Raw genomic sequence first — 13,206 nt, 5'->3', positions numbered from 1 at the left:
CAAGTTCATGACTCCAGTGCAGGCAAAGGAACACCAGACTGACCCCTCCTTGGGGTGGGTTCTAGTCACCGCCATCACCAAAGGTCAACCCAGCACCCCAAGCTAACTAGACTGGTGCTAATCAAAATATTGTTCCCAAGCACAGCAACCAGCATCTCCTGGAAGTCTGTTAGAAATGCAAGTTCTCAGGCTTCACCCTGGTCCCAACAGATTCAGAATCCCTGAGGGCAGAGGCCAGGAAGTGTTTTTAGTAAGATCCTTAGATGATCTGTATACCCAAAGCAGAAATTCTGCAGCCAACCAGTGCTTCTCGAGCTTCAGCGAATCACCTGGGATTCTGGCTACACTGCACATTCTGATTCGGTGGGTGCGGGGCGGGCCTGTGGGTCTGCATTTCTGACAAGTCCCTGGTCCGGGTAGCAAAGTCCTAACCACAGAACCAAGAGAGAAGGAAACAGCCTAAGGCCAGTCCCTGGAAATATCCATTAAGAGTAGCTGTTGCTCAGACTATAAGGCTTGCTATTTACTTAAAGCATTTGAGAGAAGAATCATTTCATTATTCTATGAGCTAATGAACTCTTACCACAAGCCTTTCACTTAAATGACTGCCGAGCCATTTAAAAGCAAGCATTTCATGTGCAGATTCCCCTGAGCCCCTGAAAGCAGGGACCACGTCTCACTTACTTTGTTCCCCCCTCATACCTAGCATCGTCTGCTTAATAAACGTCTTCTGGATGAATGACCGATACGTGAAGGTTGTCCCTATTAACCAGCGAGAATCATTATTAACTTAGGGGAAATGGAGGCCATTTTCCTAAGTGTGAGATGCCTTTCCCTCAAAAAGAAGCTTATTAGGTGGAACAAACCAGAATATGATCTTCCCTCTGAGCAGATGAACAAAGAGAACAAAAAAGTTAACTGAGGGTGGCAATGTTTTGCTTTGATTTCTACAGCTCTGCTTAGTCAATGCAGTTGCTCGTTCGCAGAAGCCAAGACGGCATCGCACGAAATTCACATTTCATCCGCATACAGCACATAGAGCTCCAGCCTGCTATTTATTTCTTAGCAGTGGCTACTTTGATACCTGAGCACAATAAGATCACAGTATATTACAGGAACCAAGTAAACTATGCTACCAAGGAAACCACAATACATTAAGTTAGGACTGCTGAGATCCCAGATGTTTGTGGAATTATCATTAATGGGTCTTCTGAAAGAATTATGACCACAAAAAAAGTATACAGCATATGAGTTTTTCCCAATTTTTACATTTTTAAAAATTCGCAGTTAGAATCATTCACAGGGGCACAAACATTGTCTTTCAGTGAAGTTAACTGGGGGGGGGGGGGGGGGGGGGGGGTTAAGTAAGAGCTCAGACCAATGAGAAAATGAAATAATAGGGTTCATGTGAAAGGGTGCCAGACAAAATTCAGGGTATCCTGTATGTCTAATTCTAGATAAACAACAACCACCTTTTTAGTGTAAGTCTGTCCCGAATATCGCATTGTTGTTTATCTGAAATTCAAATGTGATCGGGCACCCTCCATTTTCATGTGCTAAATCTGGCCACCCTAGTTACATGAATCACAGTCAATGAGCCTCTAAACTGAGCTTAGAGATTTGTACCTGCCGTTCTACCCTCTCTCAAGGTTGAGCCAAGGAGGCTGTTTGAGTCCTGGAGTACAGCCATTAACACAAATTCAACTATATACAAAGAATCAACTATGCACAAAGTGCTTGCCCCGCCAGAATAGAAGACTCTCATAAATTAAGAATATAATCCCTTCTTTGGAGGCAAGGGATGGAGAAATTAAAGTGTACTTAACCTGCCATGTCTTACATGAGTTCTTGCAGTGGCTGGAACGATACGGGTCCTGGCTATCCCCCCTCAACTAATGAATCAAATAGTCAAGCAAATGTCATTTACTGAGTTGCTTCTATGTTCCTGGAAGAACACAAGAAAAACACAAAATGAGATTTTTCTCTCAAAAACTTATCACCTAGCTGGAGACACCCACGAAAGCAGTGAGAAAAAAATTAAGAGGCAAACTCTAGAGTACCACCATTAGGTTCAGAAAAAGCAAGGCCTGGGGCACCTGGGTGGCTCAGTCGGTTAAGCAGCCGACTTCAGCTCAGATCACGATCTCGCGGTCCGTGAGTTTGAGCCCCGCGTCAGGCTCTGGGCTGAGGGCTCAGAGCCTGGAGCCTGCTTCCGATTCTGTGTCTCCCTCTCTCTCTGCCCCTCCCCCGTTCATGCTCTGTCTCTCTCTGCCTCAAAAATAAATAAAACGTTAAAAAAAAAATTTAAAAAAAAGAAAGAAAGAAAGAAAAAGCGAGGCCCTGGAGGGGCCAGAATTACAGAGAAGGCCTCAGAATGGACGGGCACTGGGCTGGATGGATGATGTTTGAATAAACATACTTCAGAAATTTCAAAGAAATCCTCGAATGGCCTCTTAAATGTCTCTTAAGAAAGTGGTTTAACTAACTTGTAGATACGAAGACATGATAGAAGAAAACATTCTGGCCCCCAACAGTTGTGCTTAGGTATTTTATGCCACCCTCAGACTCTTAAAATCTACAAAAATTGAGCTCAAGATTTTAAGGCCGGGGCACCTGGGTGGCTCAGTCAGTTAAGTATCTGACTCTTGGTTTTGGCTCAGGTCATGATCTCACAGTTCGTGGGTTCGAGTACCATGTCGGGCTCTGCACTGACAGCATGGAGCCTCCTTGAGATTCTCTCTCTTTCTCTCTCTGCCCCTCCCCTACTTGTGCATTCTCTATCTCTCTCTCTCTCTCTCAAAATAAATAAATAAAATAAATAGATTTTAACATTGTTTTAGGACTAGGTGGCCTTCACAAATGCCATAGGAACATCCATGCACACATGTCTGGGCACCCACCAGGGACCAGGTGCAGCATGAGGAGTCCCAAGAATGCCAGGTCAGCCTGCATGGAGCTCACACGGGCGGGCTTCCAGCTGCAGCAAGGACACTTCACAGGCAACCTTCCTTATATTTACCAGAAACCAGCCTCCTCGTAATTAGTAGGGACTCCTGGGAGCAACAGAGAACAAGCTTAGACCCTCGTCTCCTACTCCTACAAATATCTGAGGGATAGAACATCTGCCTACTGTTCTCTTCCTATGGCCGACCAATCGTCCTCCAACATGGTTTATTTTCCAATCATGCTATGGCCACTCTCACTTTTCCAGACCTGAGAGCAGTCATCCCAGTGTAAATTCTAGCACCAAGAACACGGTACTAAGTAAGAGATGTGAACTAGTAACCATTGAGAGTGGATGTTATACTTTCGCAAATAAAGCCTAATATTAGGTTCATTACAATTTTTTAATGTTTATTTACTTACTTTTGAGAGAGAAAGAGAGACCACAAGCAAGGGAGAGACAGAGAGAGAGAGAAGGAGACATAGAATCCGAAGCAGGCTCCAGGCTCTGAGCTGTCAGCACAGAGCCCAATGCAGGGTTCAAACTCACGGACCGTGAAATTATGACCTGAGCCGAAGTGGGATGCTTCACCCACTGAGCCACCCAGGCTCTCCGGGTTCTGTTTTTTTTTTTTTTTTTTTTTTTAAAGCAGCTGCACAACTGTTGGCATATAAAGAATATACGCTCCACAGGGGTAGGGATTTTTAACTGGTTTGTTCACTACCATCTCTCTAATGCCAAGAAAAGTAAACAGCAGGTAGTATTTTCAATATGTATTTGTTGAATGAATCAATGAATGAATGAATAAATTTTAAGTGTTGGGTCAATTAAATGACCAGATCAGTTTTATCTGAACTTCTACCAAACAAAATCTTTCTTAGTCTTGAGCTTTTGAGCTTAAAGTTTTCACCTTCAGCTTCATTAAATTCAATCTTTTGAGGTTCAATGGAGTGCTTCAAATGATCGAGAATATTCTGAATTTTTATCCTCTCGTCTATTATGTTTACTACCCTTCTCAACTTTGGGCGATCTACATATTTGCTTGGTACACATCCATCCCGATATGTCTGGATCCAAATTCCTAAAGTCTTAAGTGGGAAGGTTACAAGTCAGAGCTGGGCTCTGATATCATGCCAGAGACCCTCATCAAGATAACCCATGACATGAATCAGCTGGCTTTGACGGCTGTCATGCTGTAAAAGCCCAGCAGGGCTATCATCTAGCCTATGTTCTACCATCCTATCCATAAGGAAACAATTAGATTCCTTGCTGAAATGACATTCCTCAGTTTTACACACCACGTAATACTATTTAAAAGGGAAATGGAACGTTTGGGAAGATTTGTTCTTAGTAAACCCATGGTGGCTCCTAGCAACCACTACAGTCTTTACTAAACGATCACAAACCATCTGCTTAATTTACTGTTCCCGAATTGTGCTGTGCCTTGAAGCCAGACTTCCCAATCTACACATCTCATAGCCTACCTGGTTTATGTTTGGAAAACTTGCCAACACCTCTTACATTCTTTTCTTGAGCATTTCAACCGTGACTCTTTTGTGATAGTGGAATCTCCTCAGTCTCCTGGGATGTGAGACATCTAAATCTAGGGACGAATGAATATTATCACTTTCATTAGGCCCTGCTTACACAGCTGTTTGATATAGACCATTTACTGAGTGTTTACTACAGGCACACCTTGGCAGGTTGCTGGATTGGTTCCAGACCACCACAATAAAGGGCATTTCACAACAGAGAGCATCAAATAAATTTTTTGGTTTCCCAGTACATATAAAAGTTAAGTTTACACTATACTGCAGTCCAGTAAATGTGTCATAGCATTATGTCCAAAAAAAAAAAAAAAACCCACCAAAAAACAATGTGCATACATTAGTAGAAAAAAATAACTTATTGCTGGGGCATGCACTGGCGCTGGCTCAGTCACTACTGCATGCAACTTTTGACAGTGGGGTCATGAGTTCAAGCCCCACGTTGGGCGTAGGGCTTACTTCAAAAAGTACTTTCTTGCCAAAAAGTGCTGACCAACCATCATCTCAGCTTTCAGTGAGTCATCATCTCTTTGCTGGTGGAGGGTCCCCACTCAATGTTAATGGCTGCTGACTGATCAGGGTGGTGCTTGCTGAAGGTTGGGGTGGCCATGGCAATTTCTTCAAATAAAACAATGAAGTTTGCTGCAAATGACTTTTCCCTTCATGAAGGATCTCTTGGTAGAAGGTGATGCTGTTTGATAGCATTGTACCCACGGTAGAACTTCTTTCACAATCGGGAGTTCGCTCAAACGCCACTGCTGTTCTCTCAACTGGGTTCGTTCGTACAGTCTTCTAAATCCTCTGTTGTGGTTTCAACAGTCTTCACAGCATCTTCACTGGGACTAGATTCCATCTCAAGGAACTATTTTCTTCGCTCGTCCAGGAGAAGCAATTCCTCGTCCATGAACATTTTATCACAAAATTGAGGTGATTCAATCCCATCTTCGGGCTTCACATCAAATTCTAGTTCTCGTGCTGTTTCCACCACATCTGCGGATACTTCCTTCACAGAAGTCTTGAGCCCCTCAAAGCCCTTTGAGACACTTAAAATCACTTTTGCCAAACTCTTGTGAATGTTGATGTTTTGACCTCTTCCCAGAATCACAAATGTTCTTCATGGCATTTACAATGGTGAATCCTTTCCAGATTTTTCAATTTACTTTGCCCAGATCCATCAGGTGAATCACTCTTTATGGAAGCTCTAGTCTTACAAAATGTTTTTCTTAAGTAATAAAACTTGAAAGTCAAAATGCTCCTTGATCCATGGGCTGCAGAATGGATGTTGTATTAACAGGCATGAAAACACCATTAACCTCACCATACATTTCTATTAAAGCTCTTGGGTGATCAGATGCATTGTCAATGAGCAGTCATAGTTTGAAGGAAATCCATTTTTTAGGTCTCAACAGTGGGATCAAAATATTCAATAAACCATGTTGTAAACAAATGTGCTGTCATCCAGGCTTTGTTGTTCCGTTGAAAGAACACAGAGTAGACTTAGGGTAATTCTTAAAGGCCCTAGATTTTCGGAATTGTAAGGGAGCTTCATGTTAAAGTTACCAAATGCATGAGCCCCTAACAAAAGAGTCAGGCTGTCCTTTGAAGCCAAGCACTGATTTCTCCTCTGTAGCTATGAAGTCCTAGATGCACCTTCTTCCAATAGAAGGCTGTTTCATCTACATTGAAAATCGGTTGTTTAGTGTAGCCACCTTCTTTAATTATCTCAGCTAGACTTTCTGGATCACTTGCTGCAGCTTCTACGTCAGCACCTGCTGCTTCACCTTATGCTCTGATGTTATAGAGACAGCTTCTTACCTTACACTTGATCTTAGGCAAAAGGCCGAGAAGCGAGGTTTCTTACCTTAAACATCATGAAGCTATCTCTACTAGCTTCACACTTTTCTTCTGCAGGTTCCTCACCTCTCTCAGCCTTCACAGAATTGAAAAGAGTAAGGATCTTGCTCTGGGTGAAGGCTTGGCTTAAGGGACTGTTGGCGGCTGATTTGATCTTCTGTCTAAACCACACAAACTTTCTCCACACCAGCAATAAGGCTGTTTTGCTTTCTTAGCATTTGTGTGTTCACTGGAGTAGCACTTTTAATTTCCTTCAAGAACTTTTACTTTTCATTTACAACTTGGCTAACTGTTTGGCACAAGAGACCTAGCTTTCAGACTATCTCGGCTTTCAGCATGCTTTCCTGACTCAGTTTAATCATGTCTAGCTTTCGATTTACAGTGAGAGATGTGTGATTCTTCTTTTCACTTTGAACACTTAGAAGCCATTCTGTGGTTATTAAGTGACCTAATTTCAATACTGTTGTGTCTCATGGAATAGGGAGGCCCGTGGAAAAGGAGAGAGGTGCAGGAAAGGCAAATCAAGAACAGACCGGTCAGAACACACACAACAACAGTTATCAATGAAGTCTGCCATCTTGAATGGCATGATTTGTGGGGCCCCAAAACAATTACAATAGTAACATCAAAGATCACTAGTCACAGGTCACCGTAACAAATATAATAATAATGAAAAAGTTTGAAATGTTGCAGGAATTACCGAAATGTGACACAGAGACACGAAGTAGGTAAATGCTGTTGGAAAAAAATGGCACCAACAGACTTTCTCAACACAGGGTTGCCACGGCCTTCAATGTGTTAAAACCAAACAAAATCCCTCCAAAACACACACACACCCCACAATAAATGCAAAGTGCAAATAAAATGAGGTATGCCTATATGTATCAAGACCATACTAAGTATTTTTCATTAGTTTATTTAATACACCAATCCTATGAAGCCGCTACTGTGAGATAATGAAAATATATATTGGCCTCTGCCCCTGGTTCCTGGCACAGAGTGGTAAGAAAACTAGGAGCATCTCTTATGTTAATATTTGGCCTCTGATGCCATCCCTGACATATGGCTTCTAAAACTTACAAATTTCTGGGTGATAGGAGTGTCTTTTTGTTTAAGTTTATTTATATTTTGAGAAGGAGAGAGAGAGTGCACATGAGTGGGGGAGGAGAAGACAGGAAGAGAGAGAACTTCAAGCAGGTTCCATGCTGTCAGCACAGAGCCCAAGGTGGGATTCAATGTCGGGAACTGTGAGATCACGACCCAAGCCCAAATCAAGAGTTGGATGCTTAACCGACTGAGCCACCCGGGCACCCCTGGAGTGTTTTTTGTTCTAATGAAACTGAGTGGGTTCCTGGATGACTCCTTGGTGAGGGCTGGTCACTGAAAAAAACCAAGTCATCATTGGAATTTTCATCCCTGTCCCCCACTTCCCTGGGGAGGGGAGAAGGGCTTAAAACAGAGTTAATGATCCATTCTACCTACATGATGAAGCTTCCACGATATCTCAAAGGTACAGGGTTGAGAGTTTCCAGGTGGGCAAAGACATCCATACCAGGAGGGTGACATGCCCCCAATCCACAAAGATAAAAGGCTCTATGCTCGGGAATCTCCCAGACCTCGCCCTGCGTATCTCTTCATCTGGCTATTCATCTGTATTTTTCATCATACCCTCTAATAAATTGGTAAACATTGTATTTCCCAGAGTTCTGTGAGCTGCTCTAGCAAATTAATTGAACCCAAAGAGGGGGTCATTGGAACCTCTACTCTTGAGCCAGTTGGTCAGAAACACAGGTGACAACTTGGGCTTGAGACTGGCATCTGATGTGCTGGGGCTGGGAGCAGTCTTGGGCTGAGCCCTTAACCTGTGGAATGTGACACTATCTCTGGGTTAGAATTGAGTTAAGTTATAGGACACCCTGCTGGTGTCCAGAGAATTGCTTGGATGTGGGGGACACCCACACATTTAGTGATCAGAAGTGAACTTTTGCAGTATTCTATGTTAAGTAGTAAAGGAGATACATAGGGAAGAAACACACAATAGGCAAGAACTGGGTTTTTTCCCACATATGAGATAGTAAAATGGGAAAAATTAGTTCAATATATCATTCCCCCTATTTTTAAAAGAGGAAAACTAAGACACCAAGACATTAAGTAAGTATTCCAAGGTCATACAACTGGTAACTGGAATTGCCAAGAGTCTAACTCCCAAGTCCATGTTAAAGCACTTATACTATAACTTTCTGTAAACTAAGTTATAATGAGAATATGGAAGAACGCATATAAATTCAGTTATTTGTATGAAATCATAACACCTAAAGTCAGGACATTACATTTCCTAACTAATGATACAATACCCACTTCTGGGGGTACAGAGATTTGAACTATCCTGAAATCTAATGGAAGCTCTCAAGATCCTTAGAAACATCCTGACACATGAAATCCCAGTGGGTCAAAATGAGCCAAAAGAAGAGATATTCGAAGCAGAAGGAATAGTTAGGAGTCTAGAAATTGAAACTAGAAAGGGCCTTGCATCAGTCCACATCTGCTAGTGTCATCAAAAGGAACAACAGGGGCACCTGGGTAGCTCAGTTGGTTAAGTGTCCAACTCTTGATCTTGGCTAGGGTCATGATCTCATGGTTCATGAGTTCAAGCCCTGCATCGGGCTCTGCACTGACCATGCAGAGCCTGCTTGGGATTCTCTGTGTGTGTGTGTGTGTGTGTGTATGTGTGTGTATATGGAAAATAAATTTTTAAAAAAAGAATAAAGTGGACAAAGATTTGGGGATGTCAGCTACAAGCAAATGGCAAACCAAGGTGCCACTAACCTTGCATAGCTTATATAGCTAAATCCTATAGTTCATCATTGTCTTTCCAAAGGCCAAACAGACCTTCATACATAAGGAACATTCATCCCCAAAAAACATACCTTTCTAAAATGCTCATGTTTCAAAGGAACAATGTCACTAAAAGCAGATTTAGGTGAAGATAACCTGACTTAGTTTTAATCACTTGGCATCTACCAGGCCCAAAGCAAACATCAGCCGGTACATTCATGCTCAGAAAGTAAATGCTTTACATGGCAATCTATGCTAAAGTTTCCATAATCACCAATGAAAGACAGATGAGCTGGACAGAGGAAAGTGGACTCAGGCACAGAGAGAGAGCGAGAGAGAGAGAGTGAAAAAGAGAGAAACTGACTGGGAGCACAGCATACACGGGCATTGATGCAGAGGCCTGCACACGTGGTAACTGACAGCCAAGCAAGAAATCCCTAAAAAGAGCCAGGAAAACATTTGAAAGTTAATTCATGCAAAAAACTGTACCAAATGCACAAGTAGGCCCTGTTCCAAAGCCCCCAAGCTGGAGGGAGCATCGGGACCCAGAGAACAGACACTCTATGGAACGCACATGCGTCTTTGAAACAGCCGCACCATTTCTCCCTCCCGTTAATTCTCCACAGGTCAAAGATTCACAAATTTTGAACTCCATGTTAAAACAAGGAATGTTAGGAAAACAGAGAAGAGGAGAGAAAGGAAAGTTCCGTATATTTTCTCTTCCTTATCCTATCATGGATCATTGATCTGGAGCGGGAGGAATGGTGGCAGCAATTATGAGTATTGCTATAATTATCAGAAGAAGGAAAAGGCAAAAAAAAACACCTTTCCATTGTGTGATCACTGGAAATGGTCAATCATTTACTCTGGTTAAAGGGGCCACTGGAACATAAGAGACAGGAGACAAGGTGATTATTAACTGAGACAGAGCAGAGGATGGTGAGGAACAGATCTCCACACGGGAGCTCAAGATGAGGAAGTTACGTCAATGAGTGGAGACAGGCTTCCTGTCCTCGTGTCTCAAACACTTACGCGTTAATTGTCCAGTCAGGAAAAGTCCCTTCTCCGGGGGAAAAGCAAGCCCCTCTTTTCAGATAAAGACCATAAAAGACTAGGTCTTTCACTACCCATCACCCCCTTTTTTCTAAACCACCTGGAAAATTTAAATGCCAGTCACAAAAAAGATCCTATAGTTCTCAGGCATGGCAAATTGCCTCAAAAACATTTGGAGAATATTGTGATGTCTTGGAAAACACTCTGGTTTGTCTAAGTAAACACAATGCTTTCAGGAAATAAAGAAAATCATTTCCTCCTTTTTCCTAGGTCAGATTATCTCCACCCTCACCCCCACCCCCTCCAGTTATAAGCAGCACAGGAAATAATGCTGAGAAAATCAGGATACTGTCAGTCACAAGGGAAAGTGGTAGAGTTGAAATATTTGCCAGATGGCATTAAAAAAGAATACCTTCCCTTTTTATAACTTACCAGGCACATTCACAGATGGTACTTCATTTCATTCTCACAATTCCACAAAGTAGGCATTATTTTTCTTATTTTGCAGATGATCGCTCCCAGTTTATAACCACTTAATTGTTCTCTCTCCCTCCCTTGCTCTTGCTAACCATTCTCCAGGCTGTCTCCTGAACCATCAGCCCACAAAATAAAAGTGATTAAACTTCTCAGCTTGAAATCCTTCCATAGCTCCTCATAGCGCAGGATGAAGTCCAAATGACTAGACACAACTTACGACGTCCCATGTTGCTTGGTCCTTACCTGCCCTCCCATCTCCACCATTGCACCAAAACTTTACTGGCCTCGGGCAGCTCTCACATACCTACGCACACCTTCCCTTTCGTATCTTCTCACCAACCGATGCATTCTCCTAGACGGGATTCATTCTACATCATCCAATGAGGACCCTTTGCTATTCCTCACCTCATGCAGGATGGATCCTCTCTCTTCTGGACCAGCCCAGTTCTTTGATCACTTTGTTGCTATACTGCATTGCATCCATCTGTCTGTATGTATATGTGTGTCCACATTTAAATGGTTTTATGTGCAGAAAAAATGTCTAAAAGGATACACATCAACCAGCTACTAATAACCTCAGAAAGTGTGCTAAGGTGGTAGGGGATTTTCACCTTGTAGTTTTCCTGTGCCAGGATTCTTCATCTGAACCAAAGAACAGAGAAAAAGGATTCAAGGGACCATTTTCTCACTTCTCCGGAGGAAGGTACCATTCTAGCTGCATAGGAGAGAAAGTTAATTCAGAACATACCATGAACGCCTTGGGGCATTTGAGCTTGATTCTCTCACTGAACACAAGTAGAAAAATGCTCCCAGACCGCTACACTGCCAGACTTTGTCACAAAGAGGTGCTTTTTCAAAAGTTCTTGATCAAAATCATTAACACCTGGTTCACCAAAATATATCCAAAATGCCAGACACAAAGAAATACATACTAATTAGTCTAACTGCTCAAGAAACCAAGAGATTAGGTTGTATCTCAGCTCTGACACATCTAACTGCAAGATTTCAGACAAGCCATTAAATACTTTCTGTCTTGATTTCCTCATTTGTTAAATGAACATTAAAGTATATGGTCTCAGGGCGCCTGGGTGGCCCAGTCGGTTCAGTGTCTGACTTCAGCTCAGGTCACGATCTCATGGCTCGTGAGTTCGAGCCCTGTGACGGGCTCTGTGCTGACAGCTCAGAGCCTGAAGGCTGCTTCAGATTCTGTGTCTCCCTCTCTCTCTGCCCCTGCCCTGCTCACACTGTCTCCCTCTCTCTCAAAAATAAACATTAAAAAAAATTTAAAACATATGGTCTCATTTTTTATCTGTTTACACATACATATCTATGTGTAGAGGTACACATGTATGTATCATATTACATATACGGTGAGATCTTGTCTGTTGAGAATATGGGCGGCCACAGGAAAGACCAGAATTCAAAATCCAAAGCTTCAAATCATCTCTTTGCCACCAGCAGATGGAGCTGTAATCAATGGGAGACTAAAGAGCAAAGATGGGTAAGTGTATCAACTACATCTTAAGAATGCAAGGCAGTTTTATTGTTGTTGTTTTTAAGGAGTAAGTACCACATGTGATACTCTCTCATTGTGAAATAAGTTTTGCTTTGAATTCTTAAAAACAAACAAACAACAATTAAAATCCTTGTGTGCAGCTGACCACGTTTTCAAAAAAGGCATCTCCGGCATCCTTCGCACCATGTAGAATACACAGGGTGGGGGCCTGGCCAGCATTCCCTGACAGCCTTGGGAGGCAAGGCTAGCGCCTGTAACGGTACCCTGGGGTGGGGGTCGGGGGCACTACCTTGACTGGCTCTGTCTCTATGGGACCGTATTCTGGTGATGTCACTTCCCAGGGTCTCAGTTTTCTCATCTAGAAATTAACTTGTCGAACAGGATCCTCTCTGAGGGCCTCTCTAGTAATCAATGAGTTTAAAATGATAATGAGGCAGAGTGAAGCGAAGTATATAGGAGCCCCCAAAGCTTGACTCTAAACTGATATTCAGAGTTCTCTAGGATAGTGCTTGCTGCACAGAAGCCTGGATGACAACTCTTGTTTCAACAGGCTCTTCTGTGTGGGTAAGTTCATCAGTTAGCCATGGAATAGAATTTCTTAAGGTAGGAAGCCATTTACATGGAAAAGACCTCCTTTTCCCTCTTCCCACAGTCAGCCTCTGCAATGCAGTGGACCAAGTGAGAAATGGCTAATTACTTTGCTCATGTCTAGAAGAGCTCCAGGAGACCCAGCTGATGCCTGGTGGTCTTTAGTATGAAAGAGAAAGAAGTTGGGTCCAAATCAGTGTGAAAAACCCAACACATACCAACATTCACTGAATGTTCTAAACAATGAATAAATGAATGCACAACAAATTCTGGCCTTCCTAAAGTCTTACAGACCAAAGATAATCAAAATCTGGATACCTGAATGGAAAACAAAACAAAACACACACACACACACACACACACACACACACACACACAAATCATTAAAAGGT

At 42.5% G+C, this 13,206-nt stretch overlaps 1 protein-coding gene across 7 annotated transcripts in view; it reads right to left on the bottom strand.

Annotated features, from left to right (window-relative positions):
* CAMK1D (calcium/calmodulin dependent protein kinase ID) overlaps positions 1 to 13,206 on the bottom strand; it is a 501,767-nt gene that overhangs the window by 164,360 nt on the left and 324,201 nt on the right. Inside the window, exons 1-2 of one of the 7 annotated variants that reach the window (XM_060659609.3) lie at positions 11,322 to 11,722; positions 1,841 to 1,945 (exon numbers count right to left, since the gene is read on the bottom strand). The exons of the other annotated variants lie outside the window; for them this stretch is intronic. Of the exons in view, the coding sequence (XP_060515592.1) occupies positions 1,841 to 1,842 (2 nt within the window). The 5' untranslated portion in view covers positions 1,843 to 1,945; positions 11,322 to 11,722. Of the gene's footprint in view, positions 1 to 1,840; positions 1,946 to 11,321; positions 11,723 to 13,206 lie in introns of those variants that run through there. 7 annotated transcript variants of the gene reach the window in all.

Source organism: Panthera onca, chromosome B4, assembly GCF_046562875.1.
Source record: "Panthera onca isolate mPanOnc1 chromosome B4, mPanOnc1 haplotype 2, whole genome shotgun sequence".
NCBI classification, from domain to species: Eukaryota; Metazoa; Chordata; class Mammalia; order Carnivora; family Felidae; genus Panthera; species Panthera onca.
Note: the sequence above shows the minus strand (reverse complement) of the source record. Positions and strands in the feature narration are given on the sequence as shown.